Genomic DNA, 15,206 nt, shown 5'->3' with positions numbered 1-15,206 from the left:
TCCGCCCACAATTCCTCCACTTTTCATACAATATACATACATACAAACATACATACATACACTTAAGTTAACCCGTTGGCTGCCACGCCATACAACCCGTAGGTTGCTTTTCTACTACTCTACGCGCCACGTCAGAAGGATCCATGACCAAGGTGGGACTTGCCATTGCTGACAAGTCCGGGCTGACACGGTGACAGGAGAAGATGGAATGCACAACCTCTAGAATCCATCACCGTATCGACAAGGGGGGAAGTCCCTATGGTGCATTGCCTAACAGGGCCTTTCGGCGAATCTGGGGCTGGTGCAACTGTCCGACCCCGCGGCAAATAAACCACGAGACCGAACAGCGCGGGCCCGTGCTACAGAGCTAACATGGGGGAACAAAGGCGTGGCAGCCAACGAGTTAACTAACACAAAACATATTACCAACAACAAATGATGATCCGCAGCTGACATTTTTGACACACTGGCGACGTTTTTGGTGTCGGTCTTCTCAACATCTCCTCTGCAATATCTGAAAGAGAAAACAATTCTTATGAAATGACATGACAATTTACACATTGGTAAAAGGATCAGATTTTCTGCTCTAAACTTAAACAGGGCACTTCTATTTGCTTAAAATCTAGCTGGCAATATCAAGAAATGTACGCAGAATAGAGCTCACTTGCTAGTTTCATGCAAATTTTCCGGAACTATACCGGAAGTAAGCGATAGCGCCTTAACCATTGAGCTCCCGTCAAAATAAACCAGATATTCGTGATCTCCATGAAATTTGGGGTCGATTAGATGTGATCTAAACGAAATCTAAAATTTGGCCAAAATCGAGAATTTTCCTGAACTAGTTCAGGAAAGTTCTCGAAACCGGAAGTACGCGTACGTACAAACATAAACATGAACTTTACCACAAATTTGATGAGGATCACGAATATGTGGTTCTTTTGTGCGTCAAATGAGTATTTACTGAAGTACTGACTGAAATGCGAAAACCGGAAGTAGAAAAAAAAACCCATTATTAAAAATCTAACAAGTGAGCTTTGTTGGAGGAAAAGTTAACGTCAGTTTTCACTAAAAAATTTCCACACAACAGCTGCCGATAAATGTTTAAAGAGATTTGCAAAGTAACTTAAACTGACTGTTTTGACATCTGAAAATGATCGAAAAGCCATCTAGCGTTGGAAAAAAGAGTTCACAATTCTTTTACACGCAAGAAGGGCCTGATTTTGGAATTATTACACAGACAGAGAGTTTAACGCTATTATTATTATTAGATTACTAATAGATAATCTACGAAAATAAGTCAATTGTCCGGTACCTGGCCATAATTCCTTGGTGAGTGACTGCAGGTGTGTCACAGCAACTGAAGTGATCCAACTCGCCAGTAAAGCAAGAAAAGTTGTGTAGCAGCACAAGAAGCGCTGAAGCAGTGAAGCTGGATGAGCGTACGTCTTGAAGATGAGGATGGAGCAGAAAGTTGGTGGAAGTCCCTAGCTTCTGTCATGGACAAAATCCAGCATTGACTCAAGGATGTCCGTGGGGATCTTGCATGCTCTGTAAAAAAAATGTGTTACATTAATGAAAATCTAAAAAATTTAAAAAGCATATCAATCTTTACCTTTTTTAAGAAGCACACTGAAATGTTCATGATGAAAACTTGTAATAATCGAATTACAGCAATCAACTGCATTACTCCTCAGGTGGGGTAAATTTCCTGATGCTAAAGAAAGGGTTATGAAGTATTGTACAGTAGCGTGGTGATAGGTGATATTGATGCTTACCTTTATCATATGAGTGATGATTTAGTAAGGCATTTGACGTGGTGTGGTTGGTGTGGTAGCAGTAATGGGAAAATACCTTATACCCACACATTTATATTCCACTATATGTGTGCTTCAAAAATGGGTTTTAGGCTTTTGACAGCATGGGGATCTAATGGATGGAAAGTGACTGAGTGCTAAGAAGTCAACTTGTTGGGACGATGGCTGACAGTACATAAGCTATGCATCTAGTATTTGAAGAAATAAGTTGGTATAATATGAAAATAAGGAAACTAGGTCAAGATAAACCTACACAAGATACGAAGATCCATTTGGTATTTGAAATCACAGGAATATAAGTATAATTAGCAAAAATTTGTTTTGTTTCGCCCATTTTTTCATCTCGTTTCATGACATGGGACGTAAACAACAAGTGCGATAGTGGCGACATCTAGTAATGAGTTTTGAATCTTATGTTAGTTGCACAATCTCAGTAGCACACACATACATGTCATTACATGGACATTACAAGTCGTAACTTTCAGTCTTTCAAAAGTTCCTTCAAAACAAATTAAAACGTTAAAAAACGGAGATCGGGTAATGAGTCTAATTTTTTAAAGTAATAGGTAACACTAACACAATCCTTAGCTAATTATTCTTACTGCATTCTTTACTAAATGTTTTCAATAGTTTCAGGTGAAGTTTTCACGTGTACCTGGCCAACTAGGTGCTCGTGACAATAGAAATAAAATTGCCTAAAATCCAATAATCCAAGTTCGCAAGCTATGTCTTCTGAAGCTAAACAATTTCTGTTGCAAGGTAGTTATTTTACCAAAATTTATCTGGTGTTCTTTCTCTGTTCTTTAAGGTTTATAATGTTCACATGAACTTTTCCCTTTCAAGATTTTGTAAATCTTCAAGATATTGATGTCTTCGCCAGATCCAATTCTTTGATGCTATCTATTTTGCGGCACAACAGCAAGAAAATGCTGCCACTTAAGATTTTGTGGTAATCGCCACTTTGTTCTAATTTAGGAGGGCAATGTGAGATTGATAGGTTCGAGGTATTGCTTGCTGTCACTACAATATGGTTTGAAAATCTAAATAATTAAACATAATCTCCTTTCAGGTTAATCCCTATCATCTGTTATGGAAACCTACAAGAGATTACTGGAATTGAAGACTAATAATTTGCGAAGGTGTTCCCTTCTTTTCTGTGGCCCGTTTCCCTAACTAACCACTAACCAGGTCAATCACTATTACAATCACTGATAACCAGGAGGATGAGGAGGGCTCTGGTCGAACGGGGACTTGGAAGACGGATTATCTGAGAAAAACTTTTGGAGGGTCATGAGTCTATCCGGAAATCCTGCTATGACTAATCGTTCCCTAGCAAAACTGGCCTACGACTCTTCTCTCTTCTTCACCGGCCAGGTAATCTCCCTGGTCGCAGACAATCAAGGCAGTATCAGATAATGTTTTCAGGGTTAACTCTTGAAAACAATTAAGTGACGTTAATTTGTCTTTTCAAAGAGCATTTCCATTGATGCTGAAGATTAATTCATTTTATTTTAATTCTACTAGGTGTTGTTTATGTTCCTGTCATTGCTGCCCGATGTGGCACGTTGTTGCAGCCTATGCTGGTGAAAGCTCTTATTGCATGAAGTTAAACTGGCTGTTCCTTGGTCCTGCTGTCGTGTTAAATTGTAATCGTGTCTATACAGTTTACTGTTTTTGTGTGAAGAAAAAACAAAAACAGAAATATGGGGATGTTTTATGTCAAAAAAATAATAAACATGTGTTTGGGATTGGGATAGGAAAGTAGAGGATGTAGTAGGGAGGAGATTTCAAGTATGGAAAAAAATCAATTAATCTGTAACACAACAAACATATACCTACTAATTAACCTCCAAACTCCACAAACTTCTAATCTTCAAACCCCACAAACATATACCCAGCATATACCTACCAACTCTCAAACTTACACCCTCAACCCCATAAACCAGTGTTAACTTAACAAAATGATGTATGTAATAAATAAAAAAGATACATTTAATACAAACTTTTATTTTTTTCTGCAATATAATATAAATTCACTTAAAAGAGCGTCCGGTTCAAGACGTTTTTCTTCTGCACGAGTTAGAACGCAACCCGCCACCACCGCTGCGGCAATGAGACAAAAAGCGATGGATTAGTTTTGCGGAAATCTGCATAATCTTTGTAACTTGACTGACGGAGATTTCCACAAAAAATAAACCATGGCTATTTGTTTCATTAGGTAGTGGATGCATTGTTTTAACTCGCACATGCTGTTATAGGACATGTCTACGGCCCCCAGAGATATGTATCTGGACCGAGAAGAAGAGAGAAGTACGAGGCAAGTTTTACCGGGGAGATGTAGTCATACTAGGCTTCCGGGTTAGACTCATGACCCTCCAAAAGTTTTCATCGGATCATGCGCCTTCCAAGTCCCCGTTCGACCAGAGCCCTCCCCTCCTCCTGGTTTCACAGCGGGTGAGTGACCACCGGCGGGCGTTGGTTAGTGGTTAGTTAGGGAAACGGGGCCACAGAAAAGAAGGGAGCCCAGATATATGCACTTTTAATTTATCTAACAACTACACAATTTATCAGCCAGTCTTGAATTGCAGCATTCTCTCCTCAGTTTCACCAAAGAATCAAGTCTTTGGAACAGCGGTAAAGGATTCAACTGAAAGAGGAATGAAGATTTGTTTAGAATTCAATAATTTTCAAATAATATTGAATAATAATCAGTATTACCTCAAAACAATCAATCCTAGATCGTCTTAACTCTTAAATGAGAAGTTATTTTGGTGATTTCTGCAACCTCTAGAGTGGCACACACACTCACTCACAGTCCACTTTAATATAGTGGCAGCAAAGAATTGGAACTGATGAGGGCTTCAATATTTGGATTATGACTAAACAGCCAACAATTACGTAATGGGTTCCATATTATCCCAGCTGTTTTCCTCCCAAGTAAGACGGGCTAAAGGGCCGAATCGAACGCCCATGAGAGCCAGGCCGGCCCAAAATGTCGTCCTCCTTTCAGCTCCGGCCATCTTCTAAGAAAAAAATATATCCATCAAAAGAAAGAAAGAAAATATTTTTATTAGCGTTCGTGTGGGAGGGAAGAAAAAAGTAACAACTTTTGGTCGTCCCAAAGACAAACAGAAAGTCAATACAAAACCCAGGACATCAACTAAGAAGTAAGAACTGCTAAAACAGGGCTCGTCGCTGCCGTAATAAAGAATAAAATAATAAAGAAAAGGCACATTTAAAAAAAAAACTTTAATTATAAATACATGTCGTAATAAAGCAAAAAAGAATAAAAGAAACTACTATTGGCACCTGCATGATCAACCACATTATTTTAACTCGCTTAATATTCTACACGAGAACTGCAATCCAGAAATCCTAATCTTTTAGATAAAAAAATTTGTTCACTTAAATCATTCAACCCACATCTAACCCATCTTTAAATATGGCGAAAATAATAAAATCATAATTGGGGAAAGCCCCGAGGAAAGCCAAAAATTGTGTGATCAAAGATTTACAAATATACATATGTTGAAAAAGACTAGACTCCACAATTAAAATGATATTTACAAAGTAATTTCATCACACAAATAGAACATGTTGATTAATATAATAAGAAACTTACTTCAAGCTTAAAAGACCTCCCGAAATAAAGAAAAACGACTCTTGGTTTCCACTATATCAACAAAAGCAAATCGCGAGATCAAGCAGGTGCCACTGATCACACGGAATTACGCCAATGCCTAACATAATTAAATTTAAACTTATCCAACTACTATCGAATGAAACACGAAATCTTGGTTATAACTGTCGTTTGTAACATCTCCCTGTAATCTTGGTCTCAAGTCGATGGGATTTTTCATAACAGTCGGGAACATTGACAAGTTAAATGAACGACAGGTATTAGGAGGTCGGTCTTCTATGTCTGCTACCAGATCGTTTTGGGTACTATCACTCACGTGGGATAACTACTAGCGTTGAAAATCTCTCTCGCTCTCTCTCCCCTCGCTGTCTTGCCCCATCTATTTGAATTCTCCCACCAAAATCGATGCAAACGGAGAGCACCATATTAAAATTATTGGATGACGAAAACATCAATTGATCGTGACAGTGGGAACCAAACGAAACAATAAAAGAAAAAAACGTGTCGCACTCACCGAATGTCGATTGATGGCTCTTCCGTTTTACCGGAGGGTGTGTGTCTTGACGCTGGAACACTGGAACTGGGTTCACACAAGTTGATCACTGCTGGATTGCGGAGTAAATGCCGTGGGGTCCGTTCATGAACATTTGCATTTTGTGTAGCTGAGTTGAGGCCATCGGCTAACATCACCTTCCGGATACCCGCCATTCTTCTCAATAGGAGCATATACTAAGTGAAACCTGAATCATGACACATCAAGAAATTTTAAATAAATTTGCTGATTGATTAAAGTTATTAAAGTTATTAAGTGATTAAAGCTTCAAGTGGTGATATCATGAATACAGGACTCACTGAGAGAGTGCAGCAAAAATCAATAAATCACAATTTGAATGGACCATTTTCTTCTAAATTGCAATAGCAGAAATTAATTGATGTGTGGGTAATTTATCTAATGTGTACAGTTCAACTTCTGAATAACGAAAGCATTTTTAACACTGTTGGTTTCAAGAGAAATATTAAGTAAAATATTATCCAACTTCTTCTTTCCTACACAATGTGTGTGCAGGAAAACGTGAAGCATTTTCTCCCTTCAGGCAGAAGTGATAGAAGATCCTTGCAACGACATGTAAAATAGATCCCTAGAAACACAGTTTAGTGATTACCTTGAAAACGAAATCCCATCTTTAAAAGATAAAAATCAATTCGAAACCATTGATAGGAAATCAAAGAAAATATGGCGTGAAATACGAAATGCAAATAAATCATTACCTGACTTGTGTTTTATTTGTAATTGTAGATGATGTATATTCCGACAAAACACTAAAATTTGCATTCTCTCAAGAGAGTCAAGTTTATAAGCAAATAGATCACATAGAAATGCACACTGCACACCTTGCTGGCGCAAGAAATGAAAAAATCATTAAGTAGCAGACGATGAATGGCAATGGCAGATGGGCAGTAAAGAATTTCTCCGCTAGATGCTATACAATCGCCTATACCAATCCGTCAGGGTTTCTTAACTACCGATGGATGATTATGGATGGACTAAGTCTGACGTCTTGACCAAGTCTTTAAGTTGAAGTAGAATTATTAGCTGCAAACTCATTCGATTACGAGAGCAGCGGCGAGCAGCGGTTGACAGGAACGGCAGATCTTCTTTCGGCGTATGGGATCAATCCTGCTTGTGGCATCAGTCTTGCGCCGTTCTGTTGGTTGCTGCTGTATCGGAAGTAGATGGTTCTTCTGACTCTTCTTTGAGCTGCTATTCGACATGTTACTACTGTCAAAATCGACAATCAAGAAATCAATGGCTTTTTTTATCACACTATTCTGATTTGGCTTCCTCATCGCGTCTTTATAGCTGTGGCCTCCGCCTCAACTTGTGTGCGTCCATGCAGTTTGCAATCAGCTAGAAAAATGTTTAGATTGTTAACAAAATTGTTCAAAGATTATTAGAAGAAATTAAAAATTAACCAATCTAAAAGGATTCATACGTTTTTAAACCTTCAAGACTTTAAGATTGTCGGTAGTACATTGACTTCTTTATATAACAAATCAAATGCGTTTATATGCTGTGCACCTTTTCATCCAATTCTTTTTTGGTTATGGAGGATGTGCCGTGTCCATTGTGACATCCTTTGCTTAAATAGGGCCCCATGTGTGACCTGGATAGGACATCCAGATGATTCGGTGGGAATTTATCGGAATCCTAAGAGGCTCATTGTTAAAATTTTAAAAATTTTTTAATTAAAACGGTTTGTACTAGTACAACTTATACCTTAAAAGACTGCGGCTGAGTTGGCTCCATCCAGATGAATCAGTGCGAGTTTATCCGAGTTTATCGGAATCCTAAGGTGTCTTCGCGTTCAGAATCACATTTGAGGCAAAAGAATTTGAAGCTCATTAATAAAATTTTAAAAAGTTGTCAAATAAGATGGTTTGTGCTTTGTTACTAATTATTACCTTAAACGATTGGGGCTGTGATTGAAGTAGGATGTGATCAATATAATTTATTCTCCAGTTTCAGCCATCACCCTTCAGGATTTTTAAGTTGGTCTTCTCGACTGCGTACTCTCTCGTTTCTCGACTGAGTCAAAGTAATTTGACGTAGCATCACTCTGGTAGCACTTAAATGATTGACAGATGAGGACACTGGAAGAATAAGGAAATCATACTATTATAAGTCACTACCTTATAATGCGTATTGTTCGATCCGATGCCACAACTGCAACTATTATTAATGTTAATGTTGCGCTTCCGCCAAGTGGAAGAACCTTCCGGTAAAATACAATCCGGATGTCCGTAACGAGGTTTCCTCATTCATGTCATTGTTTCATCGCTCACAACACCAGCCGGCATAGGATTGGCACAGTATCAGCGGAAACGGCCGAGACACGCTAATAGATAATTCTAGACAAAAATTGAAAGTGAAGGGGGGAAAAATGATTTAGTCTTCATGGGGCGACAGCTAATTTACACGCGGTTTATGCCAGGGCTACAGGAAAAAGCGCCACTTTGGTTTACCACAAAATCGGACAGAAAAGGACTAAAGGAAAATTTCTTACCTTAATTACCTTATAATGCGTATTGTTCGATCACTTAACTGCAACTCGTCCGTCTGAATAAAAATTCAGTCACCACTGGGCCAAATCGTTTAGCAGATATGTGATCTTGGTCGTGATTTACTTGTCGGCGATACATCGTGGCCACGCTGCTCTAAACACTTCCAACACCGAAGCAATTGTGTAAACCCTGTTTAAATTTGTTCCCGGTTTTGCGGTTTCCCAATCTTTGATCGGAATATTTGAGCCGTTTTCCAACACAACAAAATAAAGTCAGACAGAGACTTATTTATTCTTCACTTGGAACCAGCTGGCCCGTCGGCATTAGGAGGTGGCCATGTAGAGAATGCAGCAGTCTGCATAATAATTCCGTAACCGGATCTGCCTCGGACGTCACCAATCAGCTGCCCCAATTTCTAATGACCAGATTATTAAAGAGATTTTACAGTAATTTTTTTGTAGCTGCGAATATTTGCTGCAAAAGCCTAACCTAACTTATTTTAAAAAAAATAACATACTAAATTAATTAAAAAAATCTCTGCTGTACTTACGGATTAACTTGTCCTTATTATGTGTTTTTCAATGTACAGTTCCGCAACTTAACTTGAGTCGGTTGTTGATTCGTACTACTAAAATATTTTCATGACGTCGATAATTTTGTTTGGGGTTTTACGTTGTTTGCAAGGCTATCGTAGAACGTTAACCTTGTGGCAATGCAGTTCTTCCTTTTGGAGATGGGATGTGATCAGTGAACTGGTAGGTTTAATTTCGTTTCAGGTTTCATTTTCCTCAGGCGCTGGCGGATGGCCGTGATGAGACTTTGCTAAGCACGAACGAGACAGCTGGAAAAGAAATAGTTTCTGTTAAGAATAACGCAACACAAAACTTCGTGTTCCATTTTACCTTCAGTTCATACCGTAACACCTTCAGCTGCTCTTCACCGAAGCACATCGAGAGATCCGAGTTCTGTTTCAAAGGTAGTAAAAATGGAACAACAACAAAAATAAATTATTAAACAAATCATTATTGTTATATCAATAAATTGTCATGTTATTTCGTAAATTTCAAATGTCATTTACAGATGGGAATTTGTTTGTCATGGAAACTGATAGTTGCGTCGATTCTTTGTTTGACAATAAGTTTGGCTTCTTCGGAATTGCCCGATCCTTTAACCGATCCCGCCTCGTCTGAGCCTCGCGAGGATAAACCGCCGATTAAAATTTCCTCCGTGCAATTCGAGTCTGTTTGTGTCAACATTTACGACAGTCAAATAACTTCAAACAACAAGAAAATCTATTTCTACTCGCCGATGGCTCTGCTAAATCACAAGAATGTCGTTTCCATTCACAATCAAACGGTCACACAGGGAATTCTCAGTGTCAGTTTTACAATTTGGAATCAAGAAGTCAGAAACAAAGTGGTCCAACACCTTTCCCAGCTCCTCAGTCAACAGATCGAGCCCAGTCACGTGAAAGTCCTTCCTTTCGACAGTGTCAGGCTGACCAGCAAAGTGCAATCTCCTGATTTCTCACTGACCAATGAGTGGCGCCTGTATGACAATCAGCCGTCACTCAGGTTTACCTTGATCTGCCCGACACGGAAAGATTGCGGTCGAGTGAAGACTCAAATGCTCGAATTTCCTAAGCAATTTGAACATTTGCAACTTGAATTTGATCGTAAATTGAACGACGGTGCGCTGAATTTTTTTAAATTGGATAAACAAAAAAAAAGTTTAATTTAATTTTTGAATTTCTAGATGTTTGTGTCAATGATGATGGGGTTATATCTGAAGAAAATAAATTGCAAGCACAAGACAACAAAGGTATTTAAAATGGATTCATTCGGAAACATATCACAATTCTATTCGCGAATGAAATGGCCCTAACATAAAAAATTTACATAAAAATATTTTTAGAAACAATGAAAAATGTCGAAGTCAATTTTGCGAAAGAGCTAATCGCCATTAGGGAAGGTAATATTCAGAAAAATTAATTAATTAAGCTGTAGAAGTTGAAATTGCATATTAATTTTTGTAACTAAAAGGTTTTACATATTAAAAAAAATTACAAACAAAATATTTTGTGAATTTCAGAAACTAAAAAGGAATTTGCAGCAATTTCACAGATGTTTTCAGATAAAATTAAAGTCACTGAAGAAAATCTCGCAGGTAATTTCAAATTATTGTGAAAGAAATTCTTTCTTTTTCTTGCACGAGTTTTTTTTTACATTACACAGCGGGACTTATTTTGTGTGATAACCAAAATTAAATTTAGCATCTTCTAATTAATTAATTTAATTAATTTCTAAATCGCTAACATGAAATCAAATTACGACTAAAGTCTAATATGAATTTTCCAGTGGTACAACAAAAGTTGGAAATTACCCAAAAAGAGTTGGATGCCACCAAAACATTATTGACCTCAACTAGGATCGAATTGAGTCAAACGAAATCCACCGTCGATGATCAGGCGAGAAAATTAAACGGTAAAATGACATTATTTTGAATTTAAGCTATTTTTAAATTTTAGTAATTTTGTTTCTGTAAATAAGTAGCAAATTCGCAACGGTTGAATGAACTAAAAGATACCGAAGACAATCTGAGAAAAGAACTGGGCGGTAATATCTTTATATTTAACAAGCGATCCACGATTCAAGTAGACCGAAATCATGGAGGGGCTTTCCAGATCTAAATCCGGAAAAGGCCTTAAAAATATAAAAAAAATATAGGGATGTTTGTCTTCGCACGCCGGATTTACCTGCGTTTGCAGAATTACAAAATTCCCACCCGTTTAGGAGTTATTTAGCTCTAAAGTTTGGGTTTTTTGAATTTTGTCAGAAAGTGGGGGGGCTTTGACATCCATTTTCGGATAAGCGGGGGAGCTAGGGAAAAAACTAATTTTTTAAAAAGGTTTATTGCATACTCAACCACCGAAATCCAAAAGGAATTTCCTTTCCGGATTTTATTGGTTGAGATATGACTGATTTAGTGAAAGGATAATTTAGCTGGTTTCCCTCCCTGGCTTGCAGCCATTTTTTCGTACAGTCCGCTGCGCTCCTGGTGGAAGCCAGCAGAAGGTCTTATATATCGGCCTTCACATTAGACCCATTGCATTTATACAGGCCTTCATATATAGTGAACCCAGATTTCTTATTGGCCGATGTATAAGACCTTCTTCTGGCTTCCACCAGGAGCGCAGCGGACTGTACGAAAAAATGGCTGCAAGCCAGGGAGGGAAACCAGCTAAATTATCCTTTCACTAAATCAGTCATATCTCAACCAATAAAATCCGGAAAGGAAATTCCTTTTGGATTTCGGTGGTTGAGTATGCAATAAACCTTTTTAAAAAATTAGTTTTTTCCCTAGCTCCCCCGCTTATCCGAAAATGGATGTCAAAGCCCCCCCACTTTCTGACAAAATTCAAAAAACCCAAACTTTAGAGCTAAATAACTCCTAAACGGGTGGGAATTTTGTAATTCTGCAAACGCAGGTAAATCCGGCGTGCGAAGACAAACATCCCTATATTTTTTTTATATTTTTAAGGCCTTTTCCGGATTTAGATCTGGAAAGCCCCTCCATGATTTCGGTCTACTTGAATCGTGGATCGCTTGTTAAATAAAAATGAAAAGTTTCTTATAATGTAACCGAATGAATGATTCAGCAACCTTAAATCTTTTGGAAACCACAACAACAAATTTGGCCTCAACAACATCGAGGACAAATGCGGTCATTGCCGATTTGACAACAAAATTAAATGGTAAATGATAAACTTAAAGTTTGTTTACAATATAATGATGAATTAAATTGTAAATCAAATTAAGTAAATTGTAAATCAAATTGTTTTTAACAGCCCGAACGAGTGAAATAGTTGACATTGGTAAAATGCCAACATCGTGTGCGGATCTACAGCGGACGGGACATAAACTGAGCGGATTCTTTTCTGTCAAAGGAGCGAAGAAGATGGAAATGATTTACTGCAATTTTAATGCCAATCAAAATGGTAGGAATTATTTTACTTTTACTTGTTATTGTTTGTCTAATTCTTTTGTTTACAGACCAACAGAAATGGATCGGATACTCCGACGTCAAATCAGCGCCCGTCCATTTCCACGTCACGAGAAATTCTTCATTTAACGAAACATTCACTCCGATTCTGTTCGATTTGGCGGTAGTGAACGAGGGAAACGCCATGGATTTGACATCGGGGATATTCACGGCACCGCGACCGGGAATGTATTCTTTCTCTTTCGCGGGAGTGGCGCATCTCACATCTTCATCTTTTGCTTGGTTTTATTCTGATCTTTTTTTGAACGGAAATCGAATCGGGTCGAGTCATGTTGAAGAGAGAAACGGCCCCGTTGATCAATGGAGTCCGATGACCCTCCAGTCGACGCTGAACTTGAAAAAAGGCGATCGAGTCTGGGTGCAGTTTACTTATTCTGGTTCGTATTTGTCCTCGTATTTGTCTGACAGCAGTTCCCACTTTACCCATTTCACGGGTTTCATGTTGGAGGAGGAAATTGCGGCGTCCCTTTGAGGTTCAACTTCATCGGCGACACGAAACATTTTCGACCATTTTTGTTTAATGTCGACACGAAATTTTGGGGATGGGAATTTTTAGGGGGAAGGGAAAGATAATTCGATCGACTCTTATTCATTTAGGGGTAGCCATTTCTGTACCAAAATTTGACTGTGCAATCATTGAATACACACACTTCAAGTTTCTATCGGCAAAACCAAAACTCTAGACGCGACCATAAAAAAACCAATCAAACAACCAAACAAAAAGTGGGTGGCCATAATATGGGAAAAAATTCATTCGCCTCTAATTCGTTTACGGATTGGAATTTTGAAATAATTTTTCCACTGGTGAATTTGCATTTCAATTGTGCACTCGTTCAGAATAATTCGCTTTGGTATCTCAAAAAATAAGGGCAGGGGACGTGAAAAACTCATTTTGAGTGCTTGATTTTCTTACAAAAAATACGGTAATAAATGTCTCCATTTGTTTTCCTATCGCAGCTCGAAATTAAATAAATGAACATGAGAATGAAACCCTTTTATTCCCTACGTATCTCGTTTTTCTTTGGTAATTGCGTTTCACTTTTTCGGTTTTAATTTTCAAAATGTGAATTTCACCCGCCGAAATGGATGGGCGCGCCATCTGTTCGCTCGGTGTGAAAATGACAACAGATAAAACTTCAAAATGAAAGACCAACATTTCAATTTCAATTTAATCTTGTCGTGCTAATTAACTAAACGCCATTATTTAGACAAATTGAGGCATGTGATCGATCGACAGTTCTCAATCCAAATTCGCGACAGATAAAGAAAGGGAAAAGTTCTTACCTGCTACCTCCACTTTGATGATTTTCGTTTGGTATTCCTCTTCAATGTCGGTGGCTCAGGTGAAGAATCTTCTTCTTCTTACCAAATTGACTATTCTCGTCAATCTCTGCAATTTCAAACTAATTTTAATCACACAAATAAATGATTTGAACTTTACTGTGAACAGAGCGATATTGGCCATTGTTCACGTTGTTATTACCCAAAAAATTCTGCAGACGACAGGTTGGACGTTGCCAGACTTTAATAATCCAACGATACATTTTCTTTTTCAAAAATATTCAGAAAATTGTGAAGGAAATAACATTCTATGAAATAAATGAAAGATAAAAAACCTAACAATTTATTGTACTGGAAATTTTATTTGTGGCAGTTGTTGCGCAAGCGAGAAAGAATATTGACACAATTGGCATTTGAATAGCCTCAACTTACACAGGGAAAAGATATACATACACATTGTGCTGTCGTATGAACATCTCAAACAAAGCGGACGAGATCAATCAGCCCTGGCATCTATATTGCTCGATATAAGTTGTACTATGAGACAATGCCGGACATGGAGCACAACAACTGTGCTGCTGGAAAACAATCTGACATGCCCGGCACTCTCGTCCGTCTCCTTTTATTGGTGTTTGAGGAGGAGTCGTCGTCGTCGTCGTCTTATTATTCAAAGGCTCGAATTGATCGTCGAAGGATAGCAGAGTACAATGCGATCCGTCATTCTCGCCGAATCGGTAGGCCACGCTGTCGGGATCGATCCAGACGGTCAGTTCCAAGGGCAGTTGAATGTCGGCGTAAGTCAGACCGGCCACGATGACGGCCGTCTCAATCAGAGCTTCTCGACCGCTGGATGGATTGAGTCGGATGCAGCGGTAAGCTTGCCCTCGGCTCGGATGCTCCGGATACCAATGATGTTCCAAACGACTGGCCAGCAATTGCTCCAAGCAGACGACGAAATCCCGGCGTTTCACCTCATCTTCCACTCGCGACAAAATGAAGTTGGATAAGAAATTGGCAGCCACTTCGGTCGCCCGTCGCATAATTACCAAGTCATCTGGATGCATTTTTTATTCTTCTAGATTCTTTCTTGATGATGAAGCTCGTCTCGTTGCTGACTGGCGAAAACTGATGCAATTATATCGTCCTCCATCTCATCAACGGGGGCTATTTAATAGCCAACATGGCGGCTCGGCTCGACTGCACAGACCTTTCTGACATGTTTCTCATTTGAAATTCGCCCTTCAATCCCTTTGAAATGAAATTGCCGACTATAAATCAACGTGCGACATTACAACGAACATTGTTCAACCGTTTTTGACGCCTTTCGGGATCTTTCCTGTTGAAAA

At 38.6% G+C, this 15,206-nt stretch overlaps 2 protein-coding genes and 4 long non-coding RNA genes across 15 annotated transcripts; 2 read left to right on the top strand and 4 right to left on the bottom strand.

The window, feature by feature from the left end:
- Positions 1-238: 238 nt before the first annotated feature.
- Positions 239-1,828, bottom strand: LOC124204026. The gene is made up of 4 exons (XR_006878721.1): positions 1,776-1,828; positions 1,613-1,714; positions 1,313-1,548; positions 239-514 (listed from the first exon to the last, which is right to left on the bottom strand). It is a non-coding gene; the product is annotated as an uncharacterized LOC124204026 (long non-coding RNA).
- Positions 1,829-2,240: 412 nt separating this feature from the next.
- LOC124204021 lies at positions 2,241-3,813 on the top strand. Of its 5 annotated transcripts, XR_006878709.1 has the most exons (6): positions 2,247-2,380; positions 2,445-2,573; positions 2,658-2,818; positions 2,884-2,953; positions 3,034-3,188; positions 3,339-3,813. It is a non-coding gene; the product is annotated as an uncharacterized LOC124204021 (long non-coding RNA). The 5 variants fall into 5 exon arrangements; XR_006878712.1 differs by having other exon boundaries at positions 2,241-2,373; positions 2,884-3,188; XR_006878708.1 differs by having other exon boundaries at positions 2,247-2,351; positions 2,884-3,188.
- A 467-nt stretch (positions 3,814-4,280) lies between these two features.
- On the bottom strand, positions 4,281-7,227 carry LOC124204025. Of its 2 annotated transcripts, none has more exons than XR_006878719.1 (4): positions 6,724-7,227; positions 5,969-6,194; positions 4,533-4,837; positions 4,281-4,461 (listed from the first exon to the last, which is right to left on the bottom strand). It is a non-coding gene; the product is annotated as an uncharacterized LOC124204025 (long non-coding RNA). The 2 variants fall into 2 exon arrangements; XR_006878720.1 differs by having other exon boundaries at positions 4,533-4,834.
- A 75-nt stretch (positions 7,228-7,302) lies between these two features.
- LOC124204023 lies at positions 7,303-14,060 on the bottom strand. Of its 3 annotated transcripts, none has more exons than XR_006878716.1 (9): positions 13,864-14,060; positions 9,420-9,482; positions 9,068-9,358; positions 8,520-8,932; positions 8,146-8,364; positions 7,918-8,081; positions 7,733-7,812; positions 7,449-7,663; positions 7,303-7,363 (listed from the first exon to the last, which is right to left on the bottom strand). It is a non-coding gene; the product is annotated as an uncharacterized LOC124204023 (long non-coding RNA). The 3 variants fall into 3 exon arrangements; XR_006878715.1 differs by having other exon boundaries at positions 8,529-9,010; positions 13,864-14,046; XR_006878714.1 differs by having other exon boundaries at positions 8,529-8,932; positions 13,864-14,046.
- LOC124204010 lies at positions 9,297-13,239 on the top strand. Of its 3 annotated transcripts, none has more exons than XM_046600991.1 (10): positions 9,297-9,493; positions 9,598-10,207; positions 10,273-10,338; positions 10,432-10,488; positions 10,609-10,683; positions 10,875-11,000; positions 11,070-11,132; positions 12,176-12,271; positions 12,365-12,514; positions 12,570-13,239. In XM_046600991.1, exons 2-10 carry the CDS (start codon positions 9,598-9,600, stop codon positions 13,049-13,051), a joined length of 1,725 nt encoding a protein of 574 aa, XP_046456947.1. In that variant the 5' UTR covers positions 9,297-9,493; the 3' UTR covers positions 13,052-13,239. The 3 variants fall into 3 exon arrangements, with proteins under 3 accessions (XP_046456947.1, XP_046456949.1, XP_046456948.1); XM_046600992.1 differs by having other exon boundaries at positions 9,367-9,493; positions 10,273-10,333; positions 10,430-10,488; XM_046600993.1 differs by lacking the exon at positions 10,609-10,683 and having other exon boundaries at positions 9,351-9,493.
- A 300-nt stretch (positions 14,061-14,360) lies between the features above and the next one.
- Positions 14,361-14,924, bottom strand: LOC124203537 (protein BTG2-like). Its single transcript, XM_046600210.1, has one exon. It carries the CDS (start codon positions 14,922-14,924, stop codon positions 14,361-14,363), a length of 564 nt encoding a protein of 187 aa, XP_046456166.1.
- Between the last annotated feature and the right edge of the window lie 282 nt (positions 14,925-15,206).

This window comes from Daphnia pulex, chromosome 10 (assembly GCF_021134715.1).
Source record: "Daphnia pulex isolate KAP4 chromosome 10, ASM2113471v1".
NCBI lineage: Eukaryota > Metazoa > Arthropoda > Branchiopoda > Diplostraca > Daphniidae > Daphnia > Daphnia pulex.
Note: the sequence above shows the minus strand (reverse complement) of the source record. Positions and strands in the feature narration are given on the sequence as shown.

Excerpts from the sequence above, each read along its gene's own strand:
- LOC124203537 (XM_046600210.1), bottom strand. The coding sequence starts at position 14,924 with ATGCATCCAGATGACTTGGTAATTATGCGACGGGCGACCGAAGTGGCT.
- LOC124204010 (XM_046600991.1), top strand. The coding sequence starts at position 9,598 with ATGGGAATTTGTTTGTCATGGAAACTGATAGTTGCGTCGATTCTTTGT. Across the intron at positions 10,489-10,608 it reads GCTAATCGCCATTAGGGAAG|AAACTAAAAAGGAATTTGCA; the intron begins GTAATATTCAGA and ends TGTGAATTTCAG. Across the intron at positions 12,515-12,569 it reads TTTTAATGCCAATCAAAATG|ACCAACAGAAATGGATCGGA; the intron begins GTAGGAATTATT and ends TTTTGTTTACAG.